This window comes from Lycorma delicatula, chromosome 8 (assembly GCF_047948215.1).
Source record: "Lycorma delicatula isolate Av1 chromosome 8, ASM4794821v1, whole genome shotgun sequence".
Taxonomy (NCBI): Eukaryota; Metazoa; Arthropoda; class Insecta; order Hemiptera; family Fulgoridae; genus Lycorma; species Lycorma delicatula.
Window position 1 is genome coordinate 16,493,627 of NC_134462.1, and position 18,882 is coordinate 16,512,508.

Below are 18,882 nucleotides of genomic sequence, written 5' to 3' on the forward strand. Positions count from 1 at the left end.
ACGTCACGGAGAAGTCATGTCGTACCTTCTTTGGTATTCTTAATCCTGATTGGAGTATTAATTTAAAAGAACATGAGTATCCTATATAAGGACGTGTGCGAGGCAATTATGCTATATGCGCCGCCTGTTTGAGCGGATTGGTTAAAATTTCAAAGCTATCAGATATATTATTAAGAGCTCAACGCTTTATATTATTAATGGTAACGTGAGGTTACCGTATTGTTTTACGGGAGGTAGTCTTGGTGACTGTAGGCGTGAAACCGATAGATTTAATTGCGTCAGAAAAGCAGCAGCGTTATGTTGCTAAGAAGTCAGGTGAATTGACTTCAGAAAAAATTACGAGATAGAACGGCATGGTAATGCTTTACGGCAGACCAGAAGGGATGAGGCAATTGGTGGGCGTTATACCATGGCATGATCTCTTCCCAGACGTTGTAGGTTTGTGGGGCGCTCCTTGGGTTCCCCCTAACAGGTATGTGACGCAATTTCTTTCTGGTCATGGCACCTTCCGAAACAGACTCCAGCGTTTTGGCCTGGTGGATTCAGGTGTGTGTCCAGATTGTGGACAACTAGATGACGCATTAATTTTTTTTTTAGGGTTATTTTTATTATTTATTTTTTTGTTTTGGTTCGAGGGTCTTTTCCTCATTATCGTTATGATAAATTGATGTATTTATGTTGAAGGAGTTATTTACCTGTTACTTTAAATTATATTTTAGTTTTTTAAGGTTTTTTGTTTTCCATTATCGTAAGGTATTTTTAAATAATTGGTTTTTGGTAATTTACTTATTGGTATTTGGTAATTGGTATTTTATAATAATGGTTTTTTTTGCGCACGGAAACTATTTGTCGGGTCGACTTTAGATCTCCGTGAGAATTTGAAAAACCAAACCGAATGGGTAATTGTTAAAAGTTTCATCGGGTACCTGGCAAGAGAACGGATACCGAGGGAATTTAGGGTTCCGCTTAGTCTATCCTGTGTCGTGGTTTTGTTCTGGTGTGATGAGGTTTTTGTAGTGTTTTGTTTATTTAGTTTTGTTTTTGAGTTCATTTTTATTTTTTGTTTTGTGTTATGTTATGGTTGCGTGTTGAATTCAACTTTTAACCTATCGGGTAGGTAGTTATGTTTTTAATTTCAGTTCCTTCAAGTCACTCATTCTTGTTAAAGATTCGACATAGATGTGTTTTGTTTTAAAGAGTTCATTTCCTTGTAGTACAAACATTAAGATTCAAACACGCCAAAACACGTACGTACATACGAACATTACCTCCCTTTATTTTTATTTTTGGGGTTCCCAAGTCATGAAAAGTCGAGAAATGAAAAAAAAAACAATATCCCATTTTTTTTACTATAATTTCTTTCTTGTAGCGTAGCAATAGAACTATGATGTCAGGAAAGCAAAATGTTAATACCTTATGAAATTAATTATTTCACTCTTATTTTTCCTGAAATTAAATTTTTTTTTAAAAATCCGAAGAAGCGGAATGCATATACAATGCCAAAGCCAAAAATCATAAAAATTATTTCTTCTGTTTCTAGAATTTCGGCAAACATTCATATTATTAAATTATTCGCTTTCTTTAAATAAGTATTTTTATACAATGAGCTGTTATAAAGTCTATTCTACATTAAAGAGATATATTACACATAAAGCTGTACAATAAATCATTATTTTTTGTTTTCTTTCAGTAATGAGTTTTGAACGTAATATTCCACTGTTGAACTGTAAATAATGTTATACAACTTTCAGCAATATTATTTTTCTCCGGCTAATAAATTCTAACCACGTATGTTAATTATAAAATATGTTAATTAAAACATGGATATTTAAAAATTAAAATTGATAATCGTATATTAAAATTATAAATGAATTAACTTACTAGGTGATATATTCCCGGGTTCTAGAAAGCTATGACTGTGTGGTACAGTCGTATTTCCACTCCAGTAATGTCTTTCTTCATGTACAAAATTTGACATTATAATGACAATAACGGTGAAATATCCCTGAAACAAAAAAAATAGAAATAAAAAATTAAATTTTAATGTTTTTTATATATATATATATATATATATATATATATATATATATATAATTGTAAGTAACAATTTTTTTCTATCGAATTAAAAGTAACGTAAAAATTTAATTGTAAAGATTATTTATACAAAAAATAAAATTAAAGTTGCATATAAATAATTTTTTTTTATTTTATAATTAATAGAGCTATAATTTAAAGAAATTAATTTTTCCAATCAGGAAAAAATCACGTATTTCAAATAAAACTATGTTGACAGTAAAGAAAAAAGTTTCGTTTCCAGTCGGCGTCTGGAAATTATTATCAAAATGATTGTTTTTGTTTGTATTCATTCCGGAAGTTTGACTAGAGCTCAAAGTAAAGTGTAAACTTCTAACCCAAAGATTTCTTTCTTCTTTTGTAATACTCTGTCTTCTTTGTTTTCTTCCAAAATCAATAATGACATACATAGAATTAAATATTATAGGAAAATGTAATAATATTTCATGTCGCAGCATTAAAAGCTTACATTCCGTTTTTTTAGGAATAGAAAATTAGTTTTAAATTTTGGTATAATTCTATCAAAAACAGGGTTGTTGTATCCAAAAAAACAATACATAAGCACGACTAACGTAAAGAAAACATTATATATATATATATATATATATATTTTAAACCGTGAGCGCGCGCGTACACACACACACACACACACACACATACACATTTACATGAAATAAAAGGTTGTTATGTATGAAGAGCAATCAATTATTCATACAACTGTTAACAAGATGTAATTATGTTTTTTCTACTACCTACATAAAGAAGAAAATATCAGAGACCTTATTACTTTTCTAAAAGAAAATATCATGACTGTATTTTTACATGTATTATGTAAAAATCCAACTGTTAGTTTAATAGGTACATTAATTACCTATTTTAATTAGTTTTGAAAGTGAAATAAATACTTTTTAGTACTAAATAAAACCCTCGTATTTTTTTTCAAAATTTTTCCTGTAGGGTGAACAAAAAAAAAGAAAAAAATATTTATTTTCATTTTGAAAATAATATTAAACAAAATTTTAACCAAATGTGATGGAGTCTTTGTTTTACTGAAAAAAAAATCTGATGTGGACATCACATGACTTCCTTGTACGTCTATTAAATTACATATACACAGTTTTTGCTGCACTTTAATTAAATGTATTTCATTTGAAAACGAGATACGATCCTCCAATTCCTTAATAAAGTGAACAAGTTACACAATTGCATTATGATGGACACCACTGCATCACATTATTTTTGGTGATGTCCGTATCATTATTTTATATTAGTTTATAATTAATTTTGTTTCGCATCCCTCAAGTAGAATGTATGCCGTAGAATGTTGAAATTTTGTATTTAGGACTGTTGTAACATTTAGTTGTGCACCTTCCCTTTTGATTGCAATCGACTTGACCAAAAGTGTTCAAAAAAGCCCAAAATCCAAAAGAATTGGATTTTTGACTTTTCTTAATTACAGTAATAAACCCTCATTGAGAGCTTTTCAACTATGAGTAGTACTTATTTTCATTCGTTCCAGAGTTATAGCCAAATAAACTTTTAATTACTGAAATGTTTTATGTTACAAGGGGAAGGCACATCGGTTCGAATTAAGACTTCATTTCCATTTTTTAATTTAAATACATTAATTTAATAATAATTATTAACATTTGATTTTAAACAAATTTTTACAATAAATAATAATTCAATAATAACAATAAAAAAAAAAATCAGAAGTTATTAGTGAAATAAAATTTTATGTTCATCTAAAAATGTGTACAATGAAGTCATGTGGTGTCCACATCAGATTTTTTTTAATTTTAATTCAAAATTAGAACTAATTATTTTGATAAGTACATCGGATTTAATTGTACATTGAAATATCAAATAAACTACTTGAAAAGTCACTTTCCGTTATTAGTACATTAATTTGTTACACTGTAGAATCTGCCAGTCGTTCTTATAGCTGTAGTATGTAAAACACCTGCGTTGAAAGCGAATCTAACGAAAATTGCTTGCTCTGAAACTAGTGGTGAAGAATTGAATAAAAGGGCTAGTGATGAATAGAGTGAATGTTTCTTCTGTAGAGTTAAATGTCGCATGAGTTTTTAGCGGACTTAGTATCCCGATTCCAGTAGTTTATTCGGCTGAGTAAAGAAGGAGATGGGAAACCGATCACTCTAACGCTGACATATGGTTTGTGAAATTCTTGGGAATTTCTAAGCCATTTTCTTTTGTGACTTGCGTCTCATTTAACATTATAGTATCCAGTTAACACAAACAGATAACTTTGTCTTTATCATAGATATTTCTTGTCGGTGTTAATCGACAGTTGGAAATTTGTTTTAAGTATAATTTATTTTTCACGTTAATTTAAGAACGTATTTTATGTCCATATTTAGACTACTTAAATAAAAACTAGGATTAAATTTCGTTTTATAATTATTTTTATAAGTAATTAAATTTAAATTAAATTGTATTTATATTTAAATTAAATTAAAAAGAAGAAAGCCGAATTATTATGTGCTGCAATACTAAACGTCAATATCAGCTGGTTAACAATCCGTAATTGGAAATTATTACGTAAAACTATTATTTTTCAATTATTTTTGTGTTTTATTAGAAGTAGTTGTACGAGTCAAAACAAAATGTTGTTAGTTACTGAGTATGGTAAAAGCGCACCCACATTTACATCAGTAGCATTAGGTTATTAAATAATTCCATATTATAACTCATTGAATTATAAAAATTTCTTCATTTTTTCACTTCTATCTCTATTGGGCCATCCTATTGGGGACATGAACCATGTAATTTCTGTATGAATTATGACAATGGTTCGTGATAAGATAAAAGTGTTATTTCTTTATCAACTAAAGAACATTAATCAATTTATTTTTTACGTTGCCATACATTCTTATCTCTCTACTTTAAAAGCTACGGGAGAGAAAACAATAATTATCAAATGTACATTTAATAATATCCAAAATTAAAATAATAATTTATACATTAAGTATAATTTTTTATAGTGTCATAATACACCTACAAACTTTACATTCATATAAATTTAACAACATATAATAAGCTCAGATTTTACAGCTTAATTTAAAAATCATCAGCTGGAAAGTTGAAATATTAATATAAGATATAATAATACAATCAATGCAACAAGAACACTATTTATTAACCTTAGTAGAATAATAAACAGAGGTCAATTATAACTAAATACAAAATAAATATTGTTACTGTTAATATTATCATACTGTAATTATCTTCAAAGGAAGAAACAATTCCCTTTAATAAACGCAAAAAATATCAAATGCAAAATCTGGATAAAAGCGCTTATAACGTGTACTTCTATTTAAGTAGATTTAGTTACGCGAATCGATTTTACTATATCGTATTTTGCAAACTCGTTGCCCCAGCTAGATATATAAATAATTCTAGCGAACTATTGAGAGAATACAACTGTTTTGACAGATTGACTGCTACATCTAAAATAGCAGTACTTGATTGACATTGTTATAAAAGTATTTTTCCAATTTTTTTTCTTTTCAATCAATATAAATTTATCTTAAATTCTGTGTAATTATAATAAAAAAGTAAGACGTACTGGCCCCCGTATCATTTCTGGGAGTAAGACACAAATTGTTTCTTCAAAAAAATATATATACAGAAAATAAGACTAAATGGGAGTCATAATTACAAAACACGATTTTTGTCTAAAACAGTGATATAAGGAAAAATAACGTTTCAATTATCTGAAATACTGAAATTTATGAATTTGGTTTTGTGCGGTTCATAACGCACATGGGAAAAGCTTTACATCCAATTTTGTTTATTATATTATTAATTTTTTTTTTTTTTGTTATCACGTTGTAATAATATAGAAACTTTGACTTGAAAAAAAAATATATTTCTAATGAAAGTAGCAGTACATAAAAAATATTTAAAAGAATTTATGGTACTTACGTATTAACGCCACCGCAGCTACAGCTTTATTTTAAAAAAACAAAGTAGTCAATCGGATTTCGGTGGAAAATGGGCCGATATAGAGTTTAACATAGATTCAAAACAGTATCTTTATTAATTTTAATAAATGGTTATTTATATTTATTTATTTTATAAATATATAACCAAACTTAACCTACGCTCGCTTCGTTTGCTAACCTTGACTAATTAACAGGAGTGTTTTGATTATTTAAATAATAAATAATTGCGATAATTATTAAATTTATTAAATAAATACTCAAAAGATTACGGTGTTAATTAGTCAAGGTTAGCGAGCGTAGGTTAAGTTTGGTTAAATTATATTTATAAAATAAATAAATATAAATAACCATTTATTAAAATTAATTAAGAGGCTGTTCATTTTCCACCGAAATCCGATTGACTATTTGTTTTTAAATGAAGCTATAGCTGCGATGGCGTTAATACGTAAGTACCGAATTTACATACAATATTTACAGGTTTTTCTTTATTTACAATTATTTCTATCTAATATTGATTTAGAAAAGAAAACAGTCAAGGCACATACGTTTGCATAACTCACTTCGACACTGGGTTTTTAACTTATTTGCCGAACTAATTAACAGAATTATTTGATGATAATTTTACATATTTAATTATGGACTCAACTCTAATTTTGATGAAATTTTTACTATACATTATTTATCATCTAAGTTATTCGTTATAGATGAAATTATTCATTGGAAACGCCTTTTCCCAGAGTTACGTCCTTCGTAATTTACGCAGTGTCCTCACCAAAAATTTAGTAATTCAGCACTGTACAAGTGTAATATACATTATTACGGGATTAAATAATTGGTTTATTAAATACAATTATGGACTCAGCCTAACAATCGTTCAGTTTAATATTTAACGTTAATTAAACGAGGAGCGTTAGGTTTGTTTGCTGATATCGTACGAAGTTAATATGTAAGTTGATATGTACGATTCAGTACACGGAATCGTCAGTTACCAAACGTAACCTAACCTTAAACTTGACCTAAACCTACTTATATTTAATTAAATTAAACTTAAACCAAACTATTTAGTTCGTAAATAATATATATTTCACATTACCAATATCTCCAACTAAATTGGAGATTAATTTAGTTTTGGAGATCCCCTAATTTAGTCCTAGTGAATGTAATTTCATTCTTAACTTATTTGAAACTATTTAATCGGAAAATAACGTGTAAAATGGTGAATTACCAAATTACGCTGAACATAACATGGGTGAAAGGCGTTTGTGACGAATAATTAAAATTATAACGAATAACAAGTTCTAAAATACGGTATGTTACAAATTTCATCAAAATCAGAGGTGAGTCCATAATTGTATACATTTACCAATTTTTTACAAATTAAATCTATTTATAAAAGTCAGCTGTTATTTTACAACAGTAATGTAAAATTTATAATTTTTGAGAAGTAACTTAGTAACCTTTTAATAAGCGATGCACAAAGAAGGTAAATATACCTCTGGAATCGTCGTAATTTGTTTTATAACAAGATGACGTTTTTGTCCTGAAAAATTGGATTTAATAAAGTTCTTTAGCAGTTGGAAATCATTAATATACTAAGACATCAAAAAGGGTCTCATAAACTAGCTGCAAATATAACTGAAGACCCAGAATCGGTTTCATAACAGTCAACCTGTTAATAGGGTTAAAATACTCGATCTGGTATCGGTCAGATCACTCGTCTTCATTGTTTTCGTTTTAATTTTTACTAAAATGATTTTAGTATCGTTAGCATTTTTAATCATCAGTATAAAAGTACCTAACCGCTTTTAGATACTTTTCTACTTTAAATTAAGACTTCATTAAAATTAAATTGTATTTTTTTGGTGTAATGAGATAACACAAATCTATTTTGTGTAAACCTATCTTAATCAAATTATGGAGGGAGATAAATTTGTAACGTAACTACGCTAGAATTTAGAAAACTGTTCCCATTTTATTACGTTTTTCATTCAGCAAAATCTTTTCTTTTTGTCAAAATAACGTTGATTTAATGTTTGTTATTTTATTAAGCTTTTATAATTTATGTAGTCATTTGTTTTAACAATTATGATTGATTACGTTAAACTGATAGTTAAAAATAGTAGGAAATCGAAATAATTGAGGTAAATTATTATATTTATATTATTAATTCTTTTATTATTATTTACTAGCTCCCAGTCACAGCTTCGCTCGCGCTATATGGTTACTTGCGTTTCCCGTGGTGGTCAATCTTTTTATTTTATATTTATTAGTCAAGTAACCGGAGGCAGGTGCAGTCAGTCACACGTACAGTAACAGTGGCATATCGCATTTCCCGTTGCTCAGTTGTTTCAGTCGAACGGGATTGGGCTGTGTGTATTCGGTCGCTTTCCAATCTTGACTGTCTTTCGTCTTCAGTCTCTGCCGCACGAACAGTTTTCATCATACGTGCTTTTTTTTGTATTTCTCCCGATCGAAGAATGTCTTTTAGGCATGGTATGATGTTTTAAAAAAAGATCACAGAATTTAAAAGATTGCAGTTAAATGTTTACATACTTTAAATTAGTAACACACACGTGATAAGCAAAAACAGCTATTTATTTATGTTTTTAAACAGCTGTAAAAAATTGTAAATGATTGAATCGTAAAAATTACATATGCATGTGCGCTAAATCGATTGAAATTTTTTAGGAATAACTGTACGTTAAAACCTCGGCCCTTTTCAAAATTAATCAATTCAAAAAAATGTTAGCAAAAAATTAAATTTTTCTTCAAAATCAAGGTCATTTTGAAAATTTAATAAGCTTTAAGGAAGAAATAAAGTGTTTTAAATTTCGTTGTAAAATTTCGTTATGTTCGGAAGTCCAAAAACATTAGCCCATGTGCACCGCAGGGCTTCAAAGTGTAGGTGTGCAAAATTTTAGACAAATCTGTCCGGTAGATCGCGAGTTAAGTTGGAACAGACAGACAAACAAACATTGATTTTTATATGTATAGATTATATTATATTTATCGTTTTCTTTTTTAAAAAATAAGTAATTTAGAATTTTCAGAGTTAAATAATGTAATACTGCTTCTGAATACAACTATACCACACATTACGTATGAATAAACCAACAATTTAAATACAAGTTCGTAAGTTTTAATTAAAACTTACTATAAAATATTTACTTTCCTAAAAACTTTTGCTGGAAACATATTTTAGAAATTTATTTGCTAGTTTTGTTTGGAATTATACTAAAAATACATAAAGAAAGAAAATTAGGGTAATTGGAGACAATTTTTATTAATTCGTGTGATATTTTCATTTACTTAGACATATTTCTCTTAATTCGGCATGTCCATGAAATTAGTCTACCTGTAGCTCGTTATATTCATGAATCGCCAGGCCAGAATATCTTGTTAATTAGAACCCAATTACAGAATGATAGTTGGAGAGAGTATCTAGGAAAGCTGTAGCCGTTAGTGTTAATAATTAGCTCGGCCGGCCCTCGAGCTAGTAATCTCGGACGGTATGGATAACTTCACACTATTCGTGCAAATAAATCATTTGACACTCAATAAATTTATATATGTTTCATTAGTGTATCTACATCGTAATTAAATGTATTGATAATAATTATTTTTATTGTTTGTGAAGTCATTTTTATTGTAAGTTACAATCGATTACACTATATTACAATCGATTTATTGTATGCATCGATTACTAATTTTAATCGGTCGATTTTCTGTTCACCACTTCATCTGTTATATCTGGTATTGCAATAGTCATTTACATCGTTTTAAAAAAATGAGTGCCGTTTAAATATTAAAAAACTATTGTTCTTAATGTAATTTCTTATTTAATTAATAAATTTACGAAGCTTTAAAAATAGTCAATAACGTTTTACTTTCCCGTCTAGCAGTATAGCAGAACTATAGTTTTACAAAGGAAAGTATTGTAACTGATTCAATTCGGCATGTGTGGTTTTCACCAGATCTTGACGTTTTGACACCTAAGGAACCAAAAAAGCCCGAATGAAAATTTCCTAATATTCGTATGTACGTATGTGTTCGGTGTCGCACTTTAATCAGCTTATATCTATACAACTACTCGACCAGTTTTGACCAAACTTGGTTAGATTATTTCTGTATATGCTGGGCTGCAAATATAAATCGCATTGTTTTTAGAAAAAAAATTACATACCGATTATTTTAATAATACTAATATATCCCTTTTTTCATCGAACTATATATTTTTTTTTATTCAGTTTGAATTTATGCATTATTAGGCCATTCACGCTGGCCTCCGTGGCGCAAGTGGTCGCGTCTTGGCCTTTCATACGGAGATCCCGAGTTCGAATCCCTTTCAGGGATGGCATTTTACATACGTTACAGAATTTCATTTCCATATACTGCGCACAACCTTCAAGCTTATGTGGAGATATCAACAAGCCAAATAAAAACTAACACTTTTCAAACTTTACTCTTATTGTGGAGCAGACAAAAGGAGATTTTTTTTACAAAAAAAGACCCTAAAATGTAAACTTAATCAGTGAATGATTACATTTAATATTAAAGTCAGATATATTTTAATTCAATAGGTTTATATATAAGCTGAAAATATATTATGAAATGGCAGCCCTACACTAGCGCATAGCTAGTGAAATAATTTTGCAAAAACTATACCCGCTAGGTGGGACCAGTGTCGAGGTATTTACGAAACAAACAAACAAATATACAAACAGACTTTTTTATTCTATATATAAAAGGCATGTTCGTATGTGTGTCCGCTAAAGACTAAAAAAACTAATGGACCGATTTACGCGCGGGCAAATGGGAAAACGGGGAAAAGAGGAAAAGGTGGAAAGAGAAAAGAGGAAAACGGGAAAGGGTAAAAAGGAATCTTGGAGAGGGGTGAAGGAGAAGGGTGAAAGGGATAAGTTGGAAAGGGAAAAGAGGAAAACGGGAAAGGGTAAAAAGGAATCTTGGAGAGGGGTGAAGGAGAAGGGTGAAAGGGATAAGTTGGAAAGGGAAAAGAGGAAGGAGAATAAATGAAAGGTAAAATTTGTGAAGTTTAGTTTTTTAATTTTTTCTCAAATTTTCAATTTTCTTCATTTAAACTCTCTCTCTCTCTCTCTCTCTCTATATATATATATATATATATATATATATATATATATAGCAATAGCGAAGCATTGCCGGGTCTGCTAGTTATTTTATAAAATAAAATAAAAATGTAAAAATACACATATGTAAATTTTAAAAAATTACTACTGATCTATCATACGTCATCATCATCATCATTATCAGTTCTGCCTTACGGCAGGTCGCAGTCATGGCTACAGGAACCTCAAAGTTTCTAGATTTTCAGCTCTTCATTCCATTGTAGCCTTCCTTTCCTTCCATATTATTATTTAGCATCTGATACTTCTTCTTCCTTTTCCTCTTATTCCCATCACCATCTCCTTTACATCATTCCTCAGTAGACAGTCTCTTCTCAAGGTATAGCCGATCCAATTTTGTTTTCTCTTCTTTATAACATCCGATATCTTCCTCTCCACTTTCCCGTCTAGCAGTATAGCAGAACTATAGTTTTACAAAGGAAAGTATTGTAACTGATTCAATTCGGCATGTGTGGTTTTCACCAAATCTTGACGTTTTGACATCTAAGGAACCAAAAAAGCCGGAATGAAAATTTCCTAATATTCGTATGTACGTATGAGTTCTAACTTTTCATAGCATCATCTCCCCCTATTTCACTCCTTCTATACGTCTCTATAATCATATCTCAAACCTCTGCAACCTTTTCTTTTCCTTTCTCAAGTGTGCATGTTTCTACTGCATACAAAGCGATACATCATATATAACAATTAGTTAGTCTTTTCCTAAGCTCCTTTTCTAGTCGATCGCACAAACGTTTCTCTTTATGTTTGTAATAACTATTTGAGATTTAATCTGTGATTAATTAAAAGATTTTCGTTATGATGCGTCCAAAGTATTTATTTATCTACTTGTTTTATCTATTTCCTATCCACTTTCTTCCCGCTATCATTTATCCATTTTGAGTAATTTCCCAAAAGTTGTTTTTATCAGTTGTAAGTTCAATCAATTCCTAAGATTAATAATCAATTAATAACTACGATGTATTTCATTCGTTTTACCAGAGTTGAAAAGGAAGCCTTATATATAAAAGGCAATCAGGATACTGCCTGAGCTACCGAGGCCATTCCAGACATTTTATTATTGATTCAATTCATTTCAAAAATATATTTACTTATTAATAATACTTTTATAAAATTTTAACAATTTATAATCCACTTCAAATACAGAAATTATAGGAGGTTCTTAATTAAAATTTTATGTATTCTTTTACACTTTCACTTTTTATTCTTTACAAAATGGACGAATTTTTTTAATCCTTATTTATTATATAAAGGAAAATTCTTAATTAGGCCTATTATAAATTTTCTAGTTAAAATAAATGGAACATTATATTTGTGTTTCACGCAATTAAATGGAATATAAAAAAATAAATTAACAAAATAAAAATGGCCTAAAAAGAAAATTAAAAAGTAAAAAAAGTAAAGCTGATAACACAGTTGCAGGACTTTCCCACTTTCAAATAACTCCTACTAGTGTGGATTATTTCTGATGCACGGCTTATACGGACATACACAAACGATTTAAAATATTTATCATTTTATTTAAATATAACATATTTTTCCTTTATTTAATTCAATGATTCTGACTAAAGCGCGCGCGCATACCGTATCTAATTCGCGCGGATGTGACGGTACTAGCAGCGACGGTCGGCACTAACTAAAATAATGTAATTTCACAATTTACATACAATAAATTTTCCTTGTACAATTGGCAGACCGATGTAACTGCGATGCTTAATGCAGCAGGTACCTAGTCAACCGGGTGATCGAGTTCGTAACCCAGCCTGACTTATTTTTTTACACTTTAAATATTATTTATTTAATTCTACCATTCTCATGTGACGTCACAACACAGCAGATGACTACAACAGAATTTTTTGGGGTGAGGATGCGATTTGAAATTTTTTTTTATTGTTCTTTTTTAATGTTAACAAATGTGCATAAGAGAAATTGACCTTAATTAGGCAAAATCTCGATGTACTGAGGGTGTACTTACTCTACTGTCTCATCTCCTTGATCTTTTAAGTTGAAAATTTAATGGCATTAATGCTGTCCCATATATCGAAGTAATCTGATCAAATTTGGTCAAAATCGGTCCAGTAGTTCTGGAGATATAAGGTGATTTAGAGGCCAACACCGAACATACAACCATTAACATCGGGAAAATTACCATCTGGTTTTTTGGGTTCCTTAGCTGTTGAAACTTCAAAATTCATTTTACTTGATAACAGGATATATATATATATAATAAAAAAACAAAAATTAGACATTACAACTCGGTAATCAAACCTGAATATTCATATCCAGCAGATTGTTTATCCGTAATCAGGAAAGAATATGGAACTGAAAAAGGAAAAAACGAAAATTCTTTTGAAAAAGATCTTGTGATCTAAAAAGTAATAGAGGGTATAGAAAAAGAAATAACAAAGAAATTGATTTGGAGAATGAAATCTTATGAGACATTGTTAGATAAAGAAATATAATATTTAATGGATATTTGATAAAAGAAGTTAAAAAAGACATAAAAGAAACGGGGATTAAAAACGAAGACCTTGTGGGACGGAAAACTTTAAGAAGAAATATTAAGAAATTTAAGCGTTTCCAGGAGTAGAAAAGAAAAATATCAAGAACACTCAATTAGAAGAATGAAAAAATACTGTAGGAAAAGTTATTTCATGATATTAAAAGAGGATATAGTAGACGAATAATACAATTTTAATTACTAATTATAATTTTTTAGTCAGCTTTAAATTAAAGGTTAGTGAGTTGCTAGTCAAAATTAGAAACTTTTTACTTTTAGTGAAAAGTTTTTTTATACATTTTTTTGATGTTTAATATATTTAATTTTATTTTTAAAAAATTTATAATTGATTTTATTTAAAAAATATTCATGAAATAAAACTGAATTAAAATTTATTTAAGTAAACCACGATGCCAGCAATTACAGAAGTTGTAAGTTGTAAATGGTGAGAACTGGTATGTCTATTAATTTATTTTAATTAGGAGTTATATGATAATAATAGCACTAGAAAGGAAATCTTGGAAAGCTGCATCAAACCAGTCAAATGACTGAAGACAAAAAAAAAGAAGATAATTAAGTTAATAAAATTTATTTATTAATTTTTATTTGACTGATTTTATCAACACTAAAAGTCTTCTCTCAGTATTTTTTTTTTAATTTAATTTCCCTTTGATGACTACTTAAAAATTTAACGTAGTTAAAAAAATAAATAAATACCAACCATTATTTTCTTCATAAAATGAAATATGAGATAACGCATTTCGTTTGTAGTGGTAATACGTGGCTTGCATACATTAATGCATCGTATTCTCGTAATTATTAAAAACAAGATAATTTCATTTTGTTTTAATTGTAATTTTATACCACGATAGAAGAGACGGAAGACAGGATAATTTCATCAAATCTAAATTTATTCTTTTTAATAATAAATTATAACCACGGGACATATTTTTTTTAAAATAACCGCATTACAGATCCATATTAACTCTAAATATTCATATTTCTCTAAATTCATATTAACTCATTCATATTATTCTATTAACTCATATTCATATTCATATTAACTGTAAATAAATTAACGATTCATATTAACTCTAAATAAATAATTCGTTTTATTATCGGTGAAATCTCTATTTTTATCTTAAATCTGTTTTTATAAATTCATCAGTAAAATACCTTTTTCCAAAAATTTAAAATTTTGATGTCCAGAGGAAAAAAAATATATGTGATAAGGACCCATCTACCACCCACACTTTTGACACACCACCATGATCGCTATGGTTCAACCATATTATTATTATTAATATTCTTAAAAATTAAACTTAAAACCAGAAAATACCAAAAAATTCCAAAAAAATAAAATTAAATTAAATTAAAAAAAACAAATATAAAGTACCAAAAAAAAAAAAAACTAATAAAAGAAAGGAAAAAATTGATGGGATGATTAATTTAAAATTATTAATTTACTTTTAATATAAATACCTTTTATTATTTTGTATGAGTTTCTTTATCTGTTTCTTGTCTATTCAATATCTCTTCTCTAAAATTTTAATTAACTTCATTCAGTTAAACATTTTTTGCTGGTAAATTTTCTGTTTTCTTCAAATTTCTGGTATTATTAAAGTTGTTTTACTGAAGATTTTTCCTTTTACAAATGTTTCCTTTATTTTCCCACAAAAGGTAATATAGCTAGAATACCTATATTGAACGAGAAAGTATGGTAATCGTGTCCAAAAATGAGTTATCGAGAGTTTTTTTGCATGTTTTTACGTTTGAGGAGCCAACTGGTTTATTATCTAGTCTAAAAAAACATATGTATGTATATTGCAGTGCTTTTGGCCTTATATCTCAGGATTAACCGAACCGATTTTCTTCAAATATGGCTCAAATATTTCTATTTACAACTGATCATATTAATTAATTTTCAAAATTTGTTAGAGGGTGGGGGAATATGTGAAAAATACCAATTTTGAATTTCTACAGACACATTTTAGAGAAAATTTTATTATGGCAATTTTTTTACCTACATTGCATATATAAATAATCAAAAATTTTATTTAAAAAAGACAATCCTCACTTTTATAATTGAAATATATGTTTTTGAAAAAATAGAATTAAAATAAAATAATTTTTTTTGAAAAAAATCCCAAAATCAAAAAAAAAAATTGGATTTTGGACTTTTTCTTAAAATAAGCCCTCATTGAGAACTTTTCAGTTATGTATCATAAGTGGTACTTATTTTCATTGGTTCCAGAGATATAGCCAATTAAAATTTTAATTAATGAAATAAAATCCGACTTCATCTCCTTTTTTTAACCTTGTTTCTAATTTAAATATATTGATGTATTAATATTAACCTCTGATTGTAAAAAAAGTTTTGCAATAAATAATAATCCAATAACAAAAAAAAAAAAAAAAAAAAAAAATTGAAAAAATATCAGAAGTTATTAATGATAAAAAATTTTATGAAATTTGCATTTAAAAAAAACGTGTGTATGTAATTTAATAGACTTACAAGGAAGTTATGTAGTGTCCACATCACATTTTTTTCTATCCAATAGAAATCCTAATTTTTCAGAGAGATTGGTTAGATAATTACCCGTACTAGAAGACAATCTACATTAATAGGCGACATATTTATACAATCCTTTTTTCTAATCAAAGGAGTGAAATAGTTTTTAAAATGATTCGGTAACCTGATCTTTGATCTGAATAATGGTATCTCAGTGTATAATTTAAAATTTCTCTTCATACCTTAATTTTTACACTTAAATATTTTTTATTTTTAATAAACATTTAAAAGACTGTTGTCTTATACCAACTCTTCCCTATTACAGCTAAAAAAAAAATGCGTATGTGCAGATGTATATTTTATGAGAATAATTAAAGGTAATTGCAGCATTAATACTACTCTAAAATTATCTGTAGGCTGACGAATCATGTGGGAGTTATTTAACATTATACGTATAATATTAAATGAACCAGACCATTGTGAGGATCCCCAAGTCGAAACAATAGCAATACAGTAGTCCATTACCATTAACAAAAGCCGCAATTCTCTGATACAGAACTCTTATTACTTCCTTTAGATCATAAATTCGCTTTCCAAAGTAACAAAATTTCTGAGTGCTTATGATATTACACTATAATATTACCGAAGAGAGGCAATAAAAACCTACACTTATTACTCTCTTATAATTCTAGATTTTCATAAATAATAATTTTTTCTACTTACTCAATTTGTATTGTATTTCATCTTTATATCATATACTTCAATATATATGTATATATATATACGCACGAGAATTAATATTTCTTTTCAATTCTACAAAATCCGAGTTTTCATATTTTCATATTCCTTCTTGTAAATATGGGTGATTTCTGCTTCTCATATTTCTACATATTTTTGCATCCCAAATAGAAGTCTAAACCACCGTTGAGAAACAGATTCTTTAATTTTTTTCTCTCCAATGTGTTCTTACGAACAATTTTTTATACGTGTAATATTTTATTTGAAGGCAAAACCATATTTTAATAAAAATATTTATCGAATAAATTTCGTATAAGATAATAAAATTTAATTTAAAAAAAAATATTTACCAATAATTTAAATTTTGATTTCTTTTACTTTCTTGACGTCATCTAAAGCTGTGCTGCAAGAGACTAAGTATGATAATTAGTTAAAAAAGTAAGGTATGAGTTTTTTTTGATTTATCGACGTTTCATGACCCAAAAAAAAGATAGGGGAGAAATGTTCGTGTGTACACGTACATACGTAGGTGTGTTAGCGTGTTTTTAATTTAATAACTTTTGGTTGGATATACTGATTTTGGTGAAAATTTGACAGAGACTGGTGTATATGGGATGATTAATTGGTAAACATTTGGGGTCAATACCTTTAGAGGGTTGGGTAGATAGTTTCTTTGGAGTTAATTTTTTCTTTGCAATCATAACTGCACTTTATACTAAATATTTTTTCATCTTTATTTTTTGTTTTCAGCCATTTGACTAGTTTAATCCAGCTCTCCAAGATTCTGTATCTAGTGCCAGTCGTTTCATTTCGATATACCCCATACATCCTACATCCCTAACAATTTGTTTACATATTCAAACGATGCCTGCCTGCACAATTTTTCCCATCTAACTATCCCTCCAATATCAAAGCGACTATTCCAGGATGGAAAAGTCGCTTTGATAAGCAATTTTTTAAATGCTTATCTTACCATTTAAAAAGAATTTGTACCCAAATTCTCCCCTTCACCAAATATTGAAACGAACTATATTTTTATTTCTGTATATTTTAAACCGAATTTTTTTTTTTTCCTAAGCGTAGTAGTCCAAGTGGTCTCAAAATAATACTTTGTGGGCAATATTGGTGGTAGGGAAGCCGATAAAATTTTAAAATATGGATATTTTGAATTTTTTAACAGTTTTTTTACTTTTTTTAAATTTTTAATCATTATATTAAAGTAAAATTTTATCATAATTCACCCCTACCCACCAAAAAAAAATGAGGTAACTTTTTATTGGTTGTCTATTTTTCATTATATGTTAAACAATAATGCAGCAACACCGCCAATGTTTTATGAATACAGACTTCAGAGGTGCGTACTTAAACCTCTAAAACCGCATCTACCATTAAAATCGTATCATACTAAAATTGGATACGGTATTAAAACCTTCTGTATTTCTGAAATTTAATTTCAAGACTGTATTAATTTAACGTAGTAAATGTAGAAGGTGATTTTGGGAGGGACTGAAAAAAGTGCATAGATTTTTCGAATTCTTAAAACTTATTTCATGTATCATTTAATACCTTTCTATTATTTAAGAATTAAAATCCCATACCAGGTAACTGTAACAACTTGTCAGCTTTTTAATTTGATGCCAATTAAAAGTTGAAATGTTACAAACTGAAGGTTACTTAATTTTCTTTTCTTTTGGTGCTAGTATAAAAAAAATTAATTTAAAGAATAATTAATCAAGTGTATTAAAATATTTACTTTTTCGTTAATTTTTAGAAGTCTATCATTAAATTACTTTTGAAACCTTTTATTCGACTTTTTATTTTATACAACTATTTAAAAAGTAAATTTAAAGCCTAAATTTTATTAGGAGAATTTTCTTCTAAATTATTCGTGGTTTTTTTCTTATTTCTTCACTTTTTTCTTTCACTTTT

The 18,882-nt window shown here is 28.2% G+C and overlaps 1 protein-coding gene across 1 annotated transcript in view; it reads right to left on the reverse strand.

Moving 5' to 3' along the window:
• Positions 1-18,882, reverse strand: part of LOC142328905 (uncharacterized) — a 376,489-nt gene that overhangs the window by 192,815 nt on the left and 164,792 nt on the right. The window contains exon 3 of the mRNA XM_075373045.1: positions 1,882-2,005. Coding sequence (XP_075229160.1) covers positions 1,882-2,005 — 124 coding nt within the window. The remainder of the gene's footprint in view (positions 1-1,881; positions 2,006-18,882) is intronic.